General features: G+C 49.8%; 2 protein-coding genes across 2 annotated transcripts; one reads left to right on the top strand and one right to left on the bottom strand.

Moving 5' to 3' along the window:
* Nucleotides 1-1,819: 1,819 nt before the first annotated feature.
* Nucleotides 1,820-2,909, bottom strand: LOC122491095 (keratin-associated protein 10-7-like). Its single transcript, XM_043593445.1, has one exon. It carries the CDS (start codon nucleotides 2,865-2,867, stop codon nucleotides 2,154-2,156), a length of 714 nt encoding a protein of 237 aa, XP_043449380.1. The 5' UTR covers nucleotides 2,868-2,909; the 3' UTR covers nucleotides 1,820-2,153.
* A 4,133-nt stretch (nucleotides 2,910-7,042) lies between these two features.
* Nucleotides 7,043-8,626, top strand: LOC122491089 (keratin-associated protein 10-12-like). Its single transcript, XM_043593437.1, has one exon. It carries the CDS (start codon nucleotides 7,118-7,120, stop codon nucleotides 8,207-8,209), a length of 1,092 nt encoding a protein of 363 aa, XP_043449372.1. The 5' UTR covers nucleotides 7,043-7,117; the 3' UTR covers nucleotides 8,210-8,626.
* The last annotated feature ends 9,897 nt before the right edge of the window (nucleotides 8,627-18,523 follow it).

The raw sequence follows: 18,523 nt of genomic DNA, 5'->3' as shown, positions 1-18,523 counted from the left end.
GCGATTCAGTCAGACAAGCGTCTGACTTCAGCTCAGGTCATGATCTCTCAGTTCGTGAGTTCCAGACCCGCGTTGGGCTTTCTGCTGACAGTGCACGAGCTTGCTTCAGATCGTCTCTCCTTCCCTCCCCCTCCTCCCCCACTCGCACTCTCTCTCTCTCAAAAAAAGAATAAGTAAACATTTTAAAAAATTTTTAAGTTGAACAGTGAATAAGAACTCGAACAATCCAATTATGGAAAATGGGCAGAGGATTTGAACAGATGCTTCGCCGAATGGGAAAGAGGCAGGTGAGCCACTGACCGACCCCCACAGATCAGTCAGCAGGAGATGCAAATATCACTGTGCCCACTGCCCTGGCCACGGACCCAGTAAGCCTACCCCTAGGTATTGACCCAAGAGAGGTGAGAGCACACAGAGTCCAGGTGTTTACAGTGGGATCACCCATAATCATAAACACCTGGAGACACCCCGAATGTACTTCGATGGGTAAACAAACTGTGACGGATCCATTCAATAAAACATGACCCTGCAATTAAAAAGGAATTCGCGGCGAGTATCCACAACAAAGGGACAAGTAAAGGAAGCCAGACCCCGGGCACGCATAGTGTTGCCTCTTCTCAAGGCACTCCTTTAGTAACACAGCAGAGCAGTGGTGCCCGGCTGTGGCCAGCGGTGGTGGCTGGGAAGGGCCACAAAGAAACCTTTGGAGGGAAATCTTGACACAAGTGGAGGCTGCAAGATGAAGACCTTTCTCAAAACTCGTCAAACTGAACAATGAAATAGGGTACATCTGATTACATGTAAATTGCACCTCAAAAAGACAATTTTAATGGAAGTATTAGCAAAACACTGGTAAGTGGGGAGAAGGGTTTGGGCAAGGAAAATGCAGCAAGCAGGGCAGGAGGCATGGGGTGGAAGGTGGCAGGGTTTCAGGGAAGGAGATTGAGGTCCTGGGGACAGCAGCGGCTCCTTTCGTGGGTTCTGGCCATGGCCACAGCCGCGGGGAGAGGAAGCAGCGCGGGGGCAGGGGGCCGACACCCAGTCCCCGTGGGGGGTTCAGGAAGGGTGGAAGTCCATCTGATCCTTCACCGGTAGGGGACGCTGGTCCCGGGTTTGCAACAGCTCTGGAACCCTGGTGGGTGACTTCCTGCATATCTCCACCCTTGTCAGCAGGTGCCCTCACGTGCGGCCAATGTCATCCTGACATCAGAGTGGACTGTCACCTACAGCACTCGGTACATCGTGGCCTGATGGGGTCCTCAGTTCACAGGGAGGACTCCGTGTGCCTCATAGCCCCCTGGGCGGAGCCTAGCCTACCAGATGGTGGCCCCCAGAGTCTGGCCCGGGACCACCTGGGGGCCCTGCCACCCACCCTCATACTTTGTTTCAAACCTAGTCGATTTCTTTGAGAGGTTGGAGCACCGTCTGCCCCGCTCCATCACCTTTCTGCTAAATGGGTAGAGCCCTCGGGAGGACCACAGGGCGACCCCAGGCCTGTAGAGGCTGTGAGCCTGGAGGCCCCAGGCCTGCTTGTCTGGGGCCGGTTTGCCCGGATGGGGCAGTGGGTGGAAACGGGCCAGGCCACGACCCGTGTGCAGGTGACCAGCCTGGGAAGCCCTGGGCACTGGGCCCACAGGCACGGAGCTTCCTGGGCCAGGGCATGAGTCCCACCCGTGGCCCTGCCCACAGGAGTTAGGCCCGCCTCTGGGACTGCTCAGTCCCTCGTTCCTAGAAATGTTTGTGGCTGGAAGAGACCGTGTCTGGGCAAAACTCTGGGGTCCCCACACCCCCATGAGGGTCAGATGAAAGGAAGCAGATCAGCTGGCGAAGTGAGTTTATTGGGGTACCCAAGGAGGTACTGACAGGTTAGGAGTCAAGGTCAAGTGACCTGAGGAGAGAAAGGGGGAGGGAAGGACAGGTGACCCAGAACAGGTGCAGGTGCCTCCTGGGAGCAGAAGTCCCGGGAAGCCACGGGGTCAGCGTTCCTGGGAGGCAGGAGGTCAAGGTCAGGTCAGGAGAGTGGACACATGGGGGACCCCGTCCTGGGTGGGGGCAGCCACCTAACACAGGTCAGGACTGACTGAGGGGTGGCCAGGAGGACCACAGTCACCAGGTGGGACCTGAGCCCAGCTGGCCCTGGGGGGACGTGCCCATCAGCAGCAGGACTGGCCTGAGGAAGGGCCGCAGCAGGCAGGGCGGGGGCACGCGGGGCGGCAGAGCAGGGACACGCAGGAGGCCGGGCGGCAGCAGGAAGAGGCAGGGGCACAGCAGGCGGGCCTGCACACGGGGCGGCAGAGCAGGGACACGCAGGAGGAGGGTCTGCAGCAGGGGCTGGGCTGGCAGCAGGAGGGGGCTGAGCAGGGGGAATCCTCACAGCACACAGGGGTGCAGCAGACGGGCTTGCAGCAGACAGGGGTGCAGCAGACGGGCTTGCAGCAGACAGGGGTGCAGCAGGCGGGCCTGCACACGGGGCGGCAGAGCAGGGACACGCAGGAGGAGGGTCTGCAGCAGGGGCTGGGCTGGCAGCAGGAGGGGGCTGAGCAGGGGGAGTCCTCGCAGCAGACAGGGGTGCAGCAGACGGGCTTGCAGCACACAGGGGTGCAGCAGACGGGCTTGCAGCACACAGGGGTGCAGCACACGGGCTTGCAGCATGCAGGGGTGCAGCAGTCTCCCTGGCAGGGGGAGGAGGGGCCGCACAGGAGGGTCAGGCAGGGGGCCGGGGCGCAGCACGGGGGCTCGCAGCAGCTCTCTGGGCAGTCGTCCACCTGCCAGGAGGAGTCGGGGCAGGAGTCCGAGACCCCGGGCAGGCAGACGCGGCTGCCATAGCTCAGGTCGCTGGAGCAGGCGGACAGGGTGGACATGGCCATGGCGGGGCGGTGGGGCTGGAGGAGGGAGTGGGTGTGGGTGTGTGAGTGTGTGTGAGAGTGTGTGAGGTGCCTTAGGCTGACGACTTTTATACCCTCCTGGCTCTTGTGTCCCAGGCCCCACAAGCCTCTAGTTCCGGCTCCCAGGCTGCATTAGGGATGTTTATTTGCCTGGATGTTGTCTGCAGCTCGTAAATCTCCCAGAGCATCTGACTCAGAGCGGGTCCCATTGTGTCCCAGGGGAGCGGGAGTGGGATGGACAAGGCTCCAGCCCTGGGTCTCCAAGCAGGGGTGGAGGGTGTCGGGTAAGTGTGTTGAGACCGTCCTGGGGGCACCAGCCGGGGCAGCCCCAGGGCAGTGCTCACTTGGCGGGAGGACCGCGTTAGGGGGTTTCTCTGTGGTTCAAGCGCCTCTTCCCCTGGGGATTAGGCACTAGAGGTCAGGACACGGTGGAAAGGACACGCTCACATCTGGGGGCTGAAACCAGAAGGCAGGCGCCGCCTCGTTCCACGTCAGCCGGGGGTGTGTGGCGGCATCTCAAGGTCGGGGCTTTCTGCACATGTCCTCGCGTGACCGTGCACACGTCACAAGCAGTGATTTGGGGTTACGAGTAAATTTTCGCGAGTAGGTGAACCACAAATAAAGAATCCACGAACAATGAGATCGACTCTATCCACCTCATCCTCCTCCCTACATCTCTTCTCTCTCTACATGTGTACATACGCATAGAATGGATTTGTGTGTACCCGTTTTCAAAATACAGACTGTATCGTGTTCTACCCACTTGGCTTTTTCGTAACTTAATACAACGTGCAGCTCCCCTGAATATGTAACGATTTCTCTTTCTAGTTTGCAGCTGCGTAGAACTTCACACTGTCCTGTGTATTGACTTGTATTCTTTCCCATCTTTGCCCTTCCATCATTCTTGTGCCCTTATATTTAGGACCTAGCTCTTGGAATCAGCACACAGGTTTTCCATGATTTCCATGCAGACTAACGGTCCTTCTTTGTAAATCGAACTGTTTAATACTTTACATTTAATTTCATTATTGATAATTGGGTTTATGTCTACTATCTGAGTGCATGTCTTCTATTTCTCTCAAATTTTTATGTTCCTTTTAAAAATCATTTCCCAGGGTGCCTGGGTAGCTCAGTCGGTTCAGCGTCCGACTTTGGCTCAGGTCATGATCTCGCGGTTCGTAAGTTCGAGCCCCACATCGGACTCTGTGCTGACTGCTCGGAGCCTGGGGCCTGCTTCGGGTTCCGTGTCTCCCTCTCTGCCCCTCCCCCACTCATGCTCTGTCTCTCTCTCTCTCTCTCAAAAAATAAATACACATGGAAAAAAATTTAAAACTCATTTCCTGACTGCTTTGGGTATTTTTTATCACTTATCTCCCGTCTTTCACTCAATACTAGTTGTATGCGGTTTGGGGATTGTCTCGGCGGCTGCCCCAGAGGCCACAGCGTACCTTCCTGGGACATTCAAGTCTGAGGGACCTGGGCGCTTGGGCCGCTTCCAGAGCAACAGCCTAAGGGCCTCGTCCTTCTCATGATGCGTGGTTTCATTTCCACTTACAGTTTAGAGCCCACGGGAAATTGTAAATATAATACATATTGTAACGTTGTGAATGGAAACGTGGGCCATTTGTCACTTCAACTGTGCTTCTGTTTCCCCTTCCAGGCTCTCTTCAACCTTCCTGCATTTCTGTCCTTCACCGTCCTACCCGAAACCCTCCCTTGGGAGTTACTTTAAAGTGGATCTTCTGGTGTGGCCCGTGCTCCATTTCTGTTGGTCTGGCGATGTGTTGGGGCACCTTCACCTCTGGGTGGCGCTCTTGGGGAGCAATATTCCACTTGCGCAGCCCTTTCCTTTGCCCTTAAACACGCCGCCCCACTGTTCCATTCCCGCTGTCTGGCCCTTCCGCCACCCGTGCTACCGCAACACCCACCTAAGAGTCGATAAACGCCGCTCCTGTTCTCTTCAGTCTAGAATGTCTACTTGTCTCTTCACGCGTGTTTCAGTTTTACGGTGTCACACCCGTTTCCCTGAGCACATTCGCCACCATTGTTTTGCAAGTCTCTGTCCGAGGACTCCACCCCTGTCATCTCAGGTTTGTTTCTATCATCCGTTTTTTCTGTTGGCGTGACTGTAATTCTTGATTGAATGTTTGACATCGTCTATGAAAAATTCTGGCTGCTGTGGATGAGTTTGTCTCCTTCCGAAGAGTTTCACCTCTCGCTCTGGCTGGTGGCCTGAGTGGGGGCAAGGGACTCACTGACGTGAGGCTGCTCCTGGGATTTAGCTGTCCAGAGGTCCACCCAGAGCCACTCCGCCTTGGCCAGTCATCAGAGTCGTTGCCTCCTTGGTTGAGGCTGTAAAGGCTCTGCTCAGGCTGTCCTGGCTTTCTGCTGGCTTCCTCAGCATCTTTCCCACATGGCATGAAAGCATGCCAAATGCCTGGACGTTTAACCTGCAGCTTTGGGGCTCCCCCTGGTGCCCGCCACTGATCTAGGCTTGTCCCCTAGAGTCCGTGCTGCCTCTGCTGCCACAGTTCTCTCCACCCCCCCAAGGTTTCTAGAAGCTCTGCCGGCCTCACTATGTGCTAGTTACTTCCCCTCGAACCCCACACCAAGGTTCATCAGTGGTACCTCAGGAAAAGCCATTCAGAGATGCCAGCTCGCCTCTCAGAAGTCACCCCATCTCCACCTGTTGACTCTCAATGCTGAGTGTCATCAGCAGCCATCAAAGGCTTTACGCAGACGTTTTTGTATTTTATGCTGTCCTCGGCAGGAGCATATTGGAAGGCAAACACCCCCCTCCCTCCGCTCCTTTGCTCGGCCACGCGCGTCCAGCTTATGGATCAGTTCCTGTACCTCCAGAGGGGCCTGAGCACAGGATGCCAGGCTCGACTCTATCCTATTTTTATAGCTCGAGACATACAGAAAGACGACTCGGCCCGCAGTTTAACCACATTCTCACAACCCCTTCCTGGACTGTCATGAACCCCTCTCACCGGGGTAAGAACCATTGCTGGAAAGAGAAGGGCGGAGGGAAAGGTGAGAATTTGAGCCCAGGGACTTCCCGGGGCGGGGGCATCACAGGCCCTCCCACCGGGGTGCCTCTCCTGCCCTGCTGCTGAGTTGGCTTCTCTCTGGTATCACAGGGCACCGAGAGCCTGCCTCCTTGGCCCACAAGGCTCCCTGTGCCCGGCCAGCAGGGCCCACTGAAGGTTCAATTCTGGTGCTAGCCCACATTTCCAGCACACGGTGGGGAGGCCGTGGCTCCACAGTGAATAAACTCATGCTTGGAAGGTTCCAGGACCGGAGAGGATGGAAACTCATCCAGCAGAGGACCCCCAAAGCACGTGGTGGCCACTTGGATAGCATCTGCAGAAGAAAGGAAGGGGCCCGCATGACGTTGCTGGCTGCAGTCACCCGAGGAATTTTTCAGTTCACAATCAAGAAAATCAACAGGATTTGATCAGCACAAAAGCAGTCACTGTTTTCCATACAGAGGCTCAGCTGAGGCTACGCTTTCTTCAGGGAGAAAACAGGGCGTCCGTTTGTACTCACGCTTCACAGCGTTTGGGGTAAATGCAAGTGGGAATCAGAAGGCCACGGACAGATGGCATCTCCGGCCTCAGTGAGTGCTCAGGCAGAGGACAGGGGCATGCACGGCCACCCAAGGACACCTGACTGTCCCACCTTTCCCTGCCTGCCACCTGACCAGTGCCCTCAGGCACCACACAGAGTTCCGGGGGGTCACGACCAGGAAAGTTCTGGCCGCACGCCCCCGTTGACCCTGGTTCCTCTAGCCTGGCACTCTGGAAGCTGTCCCACCCTGACAAGCGGATCCCCCCCGTGAGCGCAAAACCCATCCACGTGCCTCAAAAGGGCAGAAGGAATTAGAATATCTGGATTTCTTACGCAGCCACAGAACATGGTATTTGCACACTCACACCTTTTCTAGCTCAACGCACGTTCTGGATGCTCAGGGTGCGTCAACAGACTCAAAAATGTACTAGGAGTTTTATAGCTAAGCAACATCTCATAGAACCAAACATAAACCTGAAACTAATGAGAGTCCCCTGGGCTGCAAACACCAACAAGGAAGGAGGTGTGTGAGCCGTCGGCTGGGACAACACGCAGCCGGGAGGTATAAAAGCCGACAGACAGCTGGAACTCCTCACACACTCACACACACACACTCCACACACACACACACTCCCTCCTACAGCCCCACCGCCCCCGCCATGGCCGCGTCCACCCTGTCCGTCTGCTCCAGCGACCTGAGCTATGACAGCCGCGTCTGCCTGCCCGGATCCTCGGACTCTTGCCCCGACTCCTCCTGGCAGGTGGACGACTGCCCAGAGAGCTGCTGCGAGCCCCCGTGCTGCGCCCCGGCCCCCTGCCTGACCCTCCTGTGCGGCCCCTCCTCCCCCTGCCAGGGAGACTGCTGCACCCCTGCGTGCTGCAAGCCCGTGTGCTGCACCCCTGTGTGCTGCAAGCCCGTCTGCTGCACCCCTGTCTGCTGCAAGCCCGTCTGCTGCACCCCTGTCTGCTGCAAGCCCGTGTGCTGCACCGCTGTCTGCTGTGAGGACTCCCCCTGCACAACCTCTTCATGCTGCCAGCCGTCCTGTTGCACCTCCTCCCCCTGCCAGGAAGACTGCTGCAAGCCCGTCTGCTGCACCCCTGTCTGCTGCAAGCCCGTCTGCTGCACCCCTGTGTGCTGCGAAGACTCCCCCTGCTCAGCCCCCTCCTGCTGCCAGCCCAGCCCCTGCTGCAGACCCTCCTCCTGCGTGTCCTTGCTCTGCCGCCCCGTGTGCAAGCCCGTCTGCTTCACCCCTGTCTGCTGCAAGCTCTTCTCCTGCACCCCTGTGTGCTGCGAGGACTCCCCCTGCACAACCTCTTCATGTTGCCAGCCGTCCTGCTGCACCTCCTCCCCCTGCCAGGAAGACTGCTGCACCCCTGCATGCTGCAAGCCCATCTGCTGCACCCCTGTCTGCTGCGAGGACTCCCCCTGCTCAGCCTCCTCCTGCTGCCAGCCCAGCCCCTGCTGCAGACCCTCCTCCAGTGTATCCCTGCTCTGCCGCCCCGTGTGCCCCCGCCCTGCCTGCTGTGCCCCTGCCTCCTCCTGCTGCACCCCTGCCTCCCTCTGCCGGCCCAGCTGCTGCCGTCCGGCCTCCTGCGTGTCCCTGCTCTGCCGCCCCGTGTGCAGGCCCGCCTGCTGCGCCCCTGCCTCCTCCTGCTGCCGCCCGGCCTCCTGCGTGTCCCTGCTCTGCCGCCCTGTGTGCCCCCGCCCTGCCTGCTGCACCCCTGCCTCGGGCCAGGAGTGTTGCCGCTGAGCGATCTTTTTAAGGGCGTCCTGAATCTCGAGAGCCCCTCCACACACTGTGGGTTCTTTACAAAGCACCGAGACAGGTGTCAGGTCCCCTTTCCTGGGTCCCTGCAGTGGACACCGGTCACCAACCCCATTTTGCATCTGTCCTCCTACAAACAGCTCACTCGTTTGCTCAAGTGCTGACTTCCCAAATCAGCGTGCCCTGCCTCCTCAGCCTGGGTTGGCAGTGACCCCAGCCGGGCCTCCCGCAGCCTTCGGACCGTATGTGGAGCGGAGGGAGAGAAGATACAGTACCCGCAGCGTCACCCCTGGACCCTGTGTGGCCCCTGCTCCCCCACTGATTCCCGAGCTGGTTTCTTTATCGTCCCTCATCCCACGAGCTATCGGTTCCTCCAATAAATTCTTTTCTTTATCAACTTAACCAGGATGCATTTCTGTGCTTTCCAACAAAGACCCCTGCCTGACATCCCCCACGAGCGCGGCCTGTGGTTTTCCCCAGGCCCGCATGTTCCTGGCCTTCGGCGGTCGAGGCGGTGCCTCTGGCTACGTGTGTGTCCAAAACAGAGCACAGTGTCAAGGACAAAAGGGCTGAGTGATCCACCCCGGGGAAGAGCCACCTTTCGGGGCGACTTCCCTGGACCCAGACTGTCTCCAGCCCCCACACTCCAGAAGGATGGATGCCACGGGCCCTGTGTAGTTGGGAGTTAGCACCGCAGGCCCGGCACGGCCGCCCTTAGGCCTGCTCACAGCATGAGCCCTTGGCTGTTGTCTGGGAATGTGGATTTTGGGGTTCCCACCCAGGTGATAGGAGGGCCCCAGTGGGCGTACACTGTGCAAATACTATGGCTTGTGCTGAATACCTGCTCTGCCTGGGGGTCTGGAATTTGGGTACGAGCCAGGCAGAGGGTGCCCATGTGACCGGGCCCTGATAGAAACCGTGATCTCTGATGGGTCCCTGGGTGGGGGCGGGAGTGGGGGGCGACACATCACATGTGTTGTCACAGCTCCTAGCTGGGGAGTGAAGCGCATCCTGTATGACTCCACTGGGAGGGGCTCTGGAAACGTGTGCCTGGTGCCCCTCGACTTTTCCCCGTGTGCCTTTGTGCTGTGTGTGCTGAGTCGTGCGAGGTCCCCCGGCAAATCACCAAATCCTGGGGACCCCCCCCCCCCGTCAGATTGGCGGAAATGTCCAAGTCTGACAACAAGCACGGCTCTCTGTTCAGTGCTGCCGGCGACAGTCCTCCTGTTTCGGGGCAAAGTGGTAACAACCCGGAGAGGCCGAGTCCGTGCACACCCCAAGGTGGCTCTCCTGGAGAAGACCTCACAGGCTGCACCTGACCCCCACGTGGGTTATTTCACGGAGTTCAAAAGGCGTCAATGTTAAAAACCAGCGGGCACTCCTCGGCGGGAGAATGGACAGCTAGAGTGCACGTGTGCACACAAAGGAAGTGCATGTAGCGGTTAAAAGGACCGAACCGGAGAAACACATCGACGTGAATGGGTCTCAAAAACATAACATGGAGTGAGAACAAGAATCACGTTGCAACCGATCCATGCAGAAGAGCACACATCGGAAGGTTAAAAGCACAGAGGAGTATCTTGTCTTCACGACTGTAAACAACTCTACTAAAACTACAAAGGTGTGTGTGTGGGGGGGGGTGTGAACACCAGTCTCCAAACAGGGGCTGGCTACCCCAAGGGAGGGGGTGTGGTGGGCACATGAGGGTGTTGACGGCATCTGGAATATTCTGTAAGTATGGCAAAAGGTTAAGATTTCTGTTAATTCCTAGGTACGTGGATGTCTATTATATTATTTTCTATGCTTTTTGAAATATTTTATAATCAAAATACTAGCAGAAAAGTAAAGACATGTTACATAGACCAATTCCTGAGCCAGATTCAGTAAGACAAACTTAGAGCAATAAATAGAAGTTTCATTGGGAAAATTTAAAGTTGCTTTCTCAAACTGGAAAGGAAACAGAAACGCAATTGCAAGTTCCCAGGACATAAAGGAAGCCAAGTCCTACATCTCAGAGCCTGGGGGTTTGAGTGAAGCAGGATTCAGGGGGCAACCAAATCCTTAAGGACATACAGCAGAAAATAAGCAAAGTTTACAATAAGTAAGATTTCAATTCAGAAAGTTAAAAAAAAAAAAAACTTCCAAAGGAAAAAAAAGAAACAAATTAATAAAATTAATGAGTTAAAAACAGAAAAAGCAATAGTAGATCTAATCAAGAAAACGGAGTGTTTTTAAAAGGTCTATAAAAGAATAAAAATGTTGGAAACCTGAAAGAGAGATAATGGGTATTGAATATGAAAACAGGCACACGACAGGCGATGGAGAAAATGTGAAATTATAGAAAAATATACATCTTTAAGTCAACACAATCAAACTTTTTAGGCAAAGGGGTAACTGTCTAGGAAAAGATCATCCCTGAAATCAGTGTCAGGAAAGCTAAGACACTTGAAAAGGTAGGGATCCAAGGCGAACTTGAAAGGACAGGCGACACTATCTGTCACACAAAGCACAAAGATCCAGATGTGGATCTGACTTACAGACGAAGGGGCCCCCCAGGGGCCTGGTAATGACCCTCACCCCCAGTGCCACTTGATCCCCAATCAGGATGTCACTGCGGTTCAGCGGGGTAGTGGTGAGACCGGCCCACCGGCTCTCCGTACGAGCAAAACAAACTGCCTTTTACCTCACACCACACACACAATTAATGGAGGGGAGGCAGGAATCTTAGGGCTTCATGTGGAAGGTGAAATAGTGGAGGTCCAGAAGGACACACAGGAGGATATCCTCACCATGTGTGGTAGGCAAAGACTGGAAATAGTACATTAAAAAAACACTAAACATAAAAGGAGAGAATCACTGCGTTGGACTTCATTAAAATTAGGAACTCCTATTCGTCAAAGGACACCATGAACCACAACACATCCATTAGGACGCCTAACTAACTAGACTAACTCAGGGTAGTCTACGCCACACGTCAGAAAGTCTAACTACCCCGAGTGTCAGGGAGGATGTGGAAGAACCAGAGCGTACACGTGTGCCTGTGGGAACGTGGATGGGTACAGCCACTTTGGAACCGGTTTGGCAGTCTCTTAATCATATGCCAACCATGTGGCCCAGACATTCCACCCCTGGCTGTTTATCCAAGAGCAAAGATAACACAAGTCCACATGAAGAATTGCTCACGAATGTTCATACTAGCCATATGTGCATCAACAGCTGAGTGGATAAACAAATTGTGTTATATCCACACAATGGAATGCTACTCAGCACAGAAAGAAGGCAATCACGTACATGTTTATACATCTCAATACACTCAGGGGAGGAAGTCAAACCCAAAGAGTTGGTGCAATGTAATTTAATTTATGTGAAACTGTAGAGAAGACAAAACTAACCTAGATGGGAAGGAGATCTGGAATTTCCCAGGTCAAGGCTAAAAGGAGGTGGGATTAAGAACACATGAGAAATTTGGGGGATGGTGGAAAAGTTCTCTATCTTGCTCATGGCAGTGGGCATGCCAGGGCAGATTTTCCCAAAACGCAACAAATGGAAACTTTAGATGGATACACATTCCAGTATGTAATCATACCTCAATAAAGTTGACTTTTTTATTTAAAAAAAATTTTTAATGTTTATTTATTTTTGAGACAAAGAAAGACAGAGCATGAGCAGGGGAGGGGCAGAGAGAGAGGGAGACACAGAATCGGAAGCAGGCTCCAGGCTCCCAGCTATCAGCACAGAGCCCGACGTGGGGCTCGAACCCACAAACTGTGAGATCGTGAGCCACACAGGTGCTCCTGAAGTTGACTCTTTTAAAAGGACGCCATCAAGAGGATGAGGAAATGAAACCCCCTCTAGGAAGAGTCCTGTGTAATGCCCATATCCAATGGAGTGCTGAAGCACACATGTATCAGCTCTTCCCAGGTCTGTGCTCAGAACATCATGGTGGTAGCTGTGGTGTGTTTACAGCACAGAAGCAGGGACATGCAACAAATCAGGGCTCATTTTGTTTTGTTTTGTTTTATAGAGAGCCAATTATTAAACATTTATCACACACCACTGCATACATACAACTAACTCATATTTGGAATATATAATAAATTTTTATAAGCCAATGAGAAATACAAATAATCCTACTTTTAACAAAAAGACAAGCAAATGACTTGAACTGGCACCTCACAAGAAAAGACATCCAAATGTTTAATGAGCAGCTTTACTCATCAGGTAATGAAAATTAATGTAATGATGTGGTATCCCTACACCCTTTCCAAAATGGGTAAAAATTTTAAAAGACTGACAATACCTCTTTTATAAAAGATTCAGAGTGACTAGAAGTCGTAAGATTGGTCAGTGGGAATGTAAATGTTTTTAGAAAGCCATTGGACAAAAAAATATATCTGCTCAACTGCACCTGTGCCTAACATTTGATCTGGAAATCCCACTCATGGAATCTCATTAAAGAGATATTGACAGATATGTCCACCAAAAACAAAATGCACAGGAATTTTTATAGCAGCATTATTAATATTAGCCAAAATCTGGAAACAATCCAAACTCCATCACTGGGAAAGAGAGTGAATCAATAACACATAGTAGGTTTAATGTAACAACTTTTATGGCACAGCAAAAAAAGAACGAACTACTGAATCTGCAGCAACATGGATGCTTATCACAGACACTGTGTTGAACAAAAAGAGCCATAAACCAAGGAGTAGGCAGAAGAGGCGAAACCAATCCAGGCAGAGATAAGGTGGAATAGCGACTCGTTGGAGGAGGTGGGTTAATGGAGAAACAGCACAAGGGAACACTTGGGATTCTGGAAACATTCTGTCTTCAACAAAATATTATAAGGGAAGGGTGCCTTGGTGGCTCAGTTGGTTAGGTGTCCATCTTCAGTTCAGGCCATGATCTCGCAATTCTTGAGTTCAAACCCCACATCAAGCTCTGTGCTGACAGCTTGGAGCCTGGAGCCTGCTTTGGATTCTGTGTCTCCCTCTCTCTCTTCCCCTCCCCTCTCTCATTCTGCCTCTCTCTCTCTCAAAAATAAATATACATAAAAAAATATTCTAAGGGAAAACCTTTCCAATCCAGAGGACTATACCCAGCTAAATTATTAATCAAGAATAAGTGGAGAATAAATAAAATAATTTTTAGTTATGTCACACTCAAAAACTTATCTCCCATGCACCCATTTTCAGAAAGCTACCAGAGGGTGTGCTTCCTCAAAAAAAGGCATAAATCCAGAAATAAAAGAACACCACATTCAGGAAATAAGAGATTCATGGTAGGAGAGATATGGAGGAAAATCCAAAGACAATGGTGAGGGGAGATCCCTGGATGACACCTGTACACACGTGCAGCTGAGGGAATAGACAGCAGACAACAGTCCACAAATAGAAAGAGTTCTTGGAGAGATGTTTCCACAAAATAAATGGAGCTGGCAGACTACCCAATATGTTCAACCTTCTTGAGTGGACCTTGGGGATACATTAGTCAGAGGATTTGGGGATGATTTAATGATAGGTACACAAAGAAATAAGCAAATAAACATAAGAAGCAATTGTTAACTCTAAGAACAGAAAAACACAAGCAAAAGCAAAACATGTAGAAATGAGGAAATTAAGCCTGGCTCCACTACACAGACCTGGCTATGAGCAATACACCCTGGTTAAAATGATACAGATTTGACACCGATTTGACCAACTTTTGCTGCCTTCTAGGAAAAGGAACTTTTTATGGACCTGGTGGAAAATATGAGAAAGGGCCTTCCTCCACAACAGAAACTCACATCGTATCTAAAACTGAAGACTCAAGAAGGGGGGAAGATGGTACTGGAGTAGGAGGACCCCAGGCTGGCCTTGTCCCATGAATACAACTAGATAACCATCAAGTCATCCTAAATACCCCAGAAATTGATCTGAAGACTGGCAGAACAAACCCCACAACTAATGGGAGAGAAAAGGTCACATCAAAGAAGGTAGGATGTGCAGAAATGTGGTTTGAAAGAGACACAGATCGTGGCCATTGCAGAGGGAAAGGAACAGTGGTCGTGGAGAAGGGGGAGAGACAGACTAACACACAGGGAAGCACACGGGGGAAACAAAGCCCCACTGCAAGTGGCTTAGAAAGTGAAAGGGCCCAAGTTTCATGAATTCTTACAACCAGTGGGGCTCAGAGCCTGGAGTTTGAAAGATCAGTGTACTTGTCTCTGGGAGAGCGCAGAGGACACTGGGTTGCTCTTGGAGAAAAGACAGGCAAACAGTCCACAGACATACAGCATGGAAACAGCAATCTGAAGAGCACCTGGGGCACACAGTGGGGATATTATTTGCTCATCTAGAAGCATATCCAAGAGAGGCAGCATTCACGGAGAGACTTCTCTGTGAACAAAGGAACTGGCCAATGCCATCTCCCTCCTACAACCTCCATCAAAAGCACAGGGCCACCTGCAGGAACCAGCCCAGTGCTGACACTGGCTATCTACCTTGCTTACACCAAGCCTCATTCCCCCGTGTTCCAGAAGAACCACCCTTCCCAGTCATGCTCACCACAGTCCCAGCATGACATTTCCCCTCCCCTAGAAGACCAGCCCAAACCCCTGCTCACACTGCACTTCCCAACACAGGAGTTTTGCAAGACCTTGGTTCCGGTGGTGGTGACAACAGGTCTCATTTCACAAGCAGGCCAGAGCACAACTCGTTAAAATGTGCCACATTCAGGTCAGGAACCAAACACTTCCCACAACAGGCAAAGAGAGGCTAGAGATGACTGGCTTGAAAGATAAAGTGGCCAGGACATAACAGCAGAGTACACACAGAACACACCAGAGACACTCCTGGAAGCATCAGATTCTGGGGAACAGGGAACACTACATTAGGGGCCCTAATGGACCTCTTCCTCATAAGGCCATTACCTTTAGGAACAGGACAGTGACTCCTAACACACAGAAGCAGGCACACAGACTTAGGCAAAATAGAAGACAGAGAAATTTGTCCCAAATGAAAGAACAGGACAAGGTCACGGCAAGAGATTTAAAAGGAATAGATATCAGTAACGTGCCTGATGGAAAATTTAAACCAATGATCGTAAGGATACTCATTGGACTTGAGAAAAGAGTGGAGGACATCAGTGAGACCATTAACACAGAGATAAAGTATAAGAGCAGAGATAAAAGTTTCAATAAATGAAATGACAAACATGCTGGATAGGATCAACAGCAGGTTGGAAGAAGCAGAGGAATGAGTCAATGACCTAGAAGACAGAGTAATGGAAAGCAACGAAGGTGAATAAAGAGGAAAAAAAAAGAATTATGGAACATGAAAATAGACTTAGGGAAATCAGTGAATCCATGAAATGTAACAAAATGTAATAAAATTCATATTATATGGATCCCAGAAGAAGAAGAGAGAGAAAAAAAGGCAGAGAAATAATAACTGAAAACTTCTCTAGTCTGGGAAAGGAAACAGATATCTAGATGCAGGAGGCACAGAAAACCACCAACAAAATCCACAAAAGCAGATCCACACCAAGACATATTGTATTTTTTTTTTTAATTTTTTTTTTCAATGTTTATTTATTTTTGGGACAGAGAGAGACAGAGCATGAACAGGGGAGGGGCAGAGAGAGAGGAAGACACAGAATCGGAAACAGGCTCCAGGCTCTGAGCCATCAGCCCAGAGCCCGACGCGGGGCTCGAACTCACGGACCGCGAGATCGTGACCTGGCTGAAGTCGGACGCTTAACCGACTGCGCCACCCAGGCGCCCGACATATTGTATTTAAAAGTGCAAAATACAGTGATAAAGAACAAATATGAGAAGCAGCAAGATAAAAGAAGAATTATATTAAAAGGGAAAACATCTAAGGCGAGCAGGAGATTTTCCAGCAGAAACTTTCCAGGCCAGAAGGGAGGTGCATGGTATATTCAAAGTGCTGAAAGGGAGAATTTCAGCCAAGAATACTCTATCCAGCAAGGCTAATATTCAGAATAGAAGGAGATATAAAGAGTTTCCCAGACAAACAAAAATGAAAGGAGTTCATGACCACTAAACCAGCCCTGCAAGAAATACTAATGAGGATTATTTGAGTGGAAAGAATGACCAAAAGTGGCAGTATGAAGGTAGAAATGAATGTTTCTGTAAAAAATGAATATTTCTAGGGGCGCCTGGATGGCGCAGTCGGTTAAGCGTCTGACTTCAGCCAGGTCACGATCTCGCAGTCCGTGAGTTCGAGCCCCGCGTCAGGCTCTGGGCTGATGGCTCAGAGCCTGGAGCCTGTTTCCGATTCTGTGTCTCCCTCTCTCTCTGCCCCTCCCCCGTTCATGCTCTGTCTCTCTCTGTCCCAAAAATAAATAAACGTTGAAAAAAAAAATTTAAAAAAAAATGAATATTTCTGTAAAAAGTCAGTCCAGGAACTCACAAAATAAAAGGATGTAAAATATAACAACATATACCTAAAATATGGGGAGGAGTAAAGAATGGGTTCATGGGGTGTCTGGGTGGCTTAGTCAGTTAAGCATCTGACTCTTGATTTTGGCTCAGATCATGATCTCATGGTTCATGAGATTGAGCCCTACACTGGGCTCTGCGCTGACAGCATGGAGTCTGCCTGGGATTCTTTCTCTCCTTCCCTCTCTGTCCTTTCCTCACTCACAGACTCTCTCTCTCTCTCTCTCTCTCTCTCTCTCTCTCTCTCTCAAAAATTAAAAAAAGAAGAAGAAGAAGAAGAAGAAGAAGAAGAATGGGTTCAAAATTAAATGAACATCAACTTAAGATGAACTGCTATATGCAGAAGAGGTTATATAGAAACCTAATGGTAACCATATGTCAAAACCTACTAATAAATATGTAGGTCAAAACCTACTAATAAATAAAAAAGAATAAAGAGAATTCCAAATACATCACTAAAGAAAACCAGCAAGTCTCAACCATGAAAGAAAGACAAAAAGGGATCAGAGAAAATCTTCAGAGACAACCACAAAACAATAAAATGGCAATAAATACATATCTATCAATTAATTACTTTGAATGTAAATGGACTAAACTCTTCAATCAAAATACAGAGGGTGACAGAATAGATTTAAAAAAAAAAAACAAGACCCATCTATATTCTGCCTACAGGAGGCTCATTTTAGACCTAAAGACACCTGCTAATTGAAAGTGAGGGGATGGAGAAATATTTATTGTACAAATGGAGGTCAAAAGAAAGCTAGAATAGCCACACTTATATAGGACAAACTAGATTTAAAAACAAAGATTGTAGCAGGAGGCAAAGAAGGACACAATATAATAATAAAGGGGACAATCCAACAAGATATAACAACTGTAAACACTTACACAGCCAACAGAGAAGCACCCAAATATATAAACACAAAGAAACTAATTTGTTAATAACAAACTCAAAGAAACTAATTTATAAAAATACAATAATAGTAAAGGGCTTTAACACCCCACTTACAACAATGGACAGATCATCTAAGCAGAAAATCAACAAGGAACAGTGGCTTTGAATGACACACTGGACTTAACAGCTATATTCAGAACATTCCATTCTAAAGCAGCAGAATACACATTCTTTTCAAGGGCACATGGAACATTCTACAGAATAAATCATATATCAGGTCAAAATTAAGCCTCAACAAATCTAAAGAGACTGGAGTCATATCATGCACCTTTTCTGACCACAACACTATGAAACTTGAAGTCAACCACAAGAAAAACTCTGGAAAGAACACGAATACATGGAAGTTAGGGAACATCCTACTAAAGAATGAATGGGTCAACCAGAACATTAAAGAAATTTTTAAAAAATACATAGAAACAAGTGAAAATGAAAACAAGTGGGTCCAAAACCTTTGGGATGAAGCAAAGGCAGTTCTAAGAAAGAAGTCTATAGCAATACAGCTCTACCTCAAGAAGCAAGAAAAGACTCAAATATACAACCTAACCTTACACCTCAAGGATCTAAAAACGGAATAGCAAATAAAGCCTAAAACGAGAAGAAGATGGGAAATAATAAAGATCAGAGCAGAAATTAATGATATAGAAACAAAAACAATCAAACAACAACAAACAGTAAAACAGATCAATGAAACCAAGAGCTAGTTATTTGAAAAAAATTTCAATAAAATTTATAAACCTCTAGCCAGAATAATCAAGACAAAAAGAGAAAGGACACCCAAAAATAAAATTACAAATGAGAGAAAAGAAATAACAATAAACCCCACAGATATACAAATAATCATAAGAGAACATTATAAAAAACTATATACTAACAAATTAACAACCGAGAAGGATAAATTCCT

The sequence above is a fragment of the Prionailurus bengalensis genome, chromosome C2, assembly GCF_016509475.1.
Source record: "Prionailurus bengalensis isolate Pbe53 chromosome C2, Fcat_Pben_1.1_paternal_pri, whole genome shotgun sequence".
NCBI classification, from domain to species: Eukaryota; Metazoa; Chordata; class Mammalia; order Carnivora; family Felidae; genus Prionailurus; species Prionailurus bengalensis.
The sequence above is the reverse complement of the archived record's forward strand: the minus strand, read 5'-3'. Positions and strand labels throughout refer to the sequence as shown.

What these genes read in the sequence shown, in the direction of transcription:
- LOC122491095 (XM_043593445.1), bottom strand. Translation starts at nt 2,867, where the DNA reads ATGGCCATGTCCACCCTGTCCGCCTGCTCCAGCGACCTGAGCTATGGC.
- LOC122491089 (XM_043593437.1), top strand. Translation starts at nt 7,118, where the DNA reads ATGGCCGCGTCCACCCTGTCCGTCTGCTCCAGCGACCTGAGCTATGAC.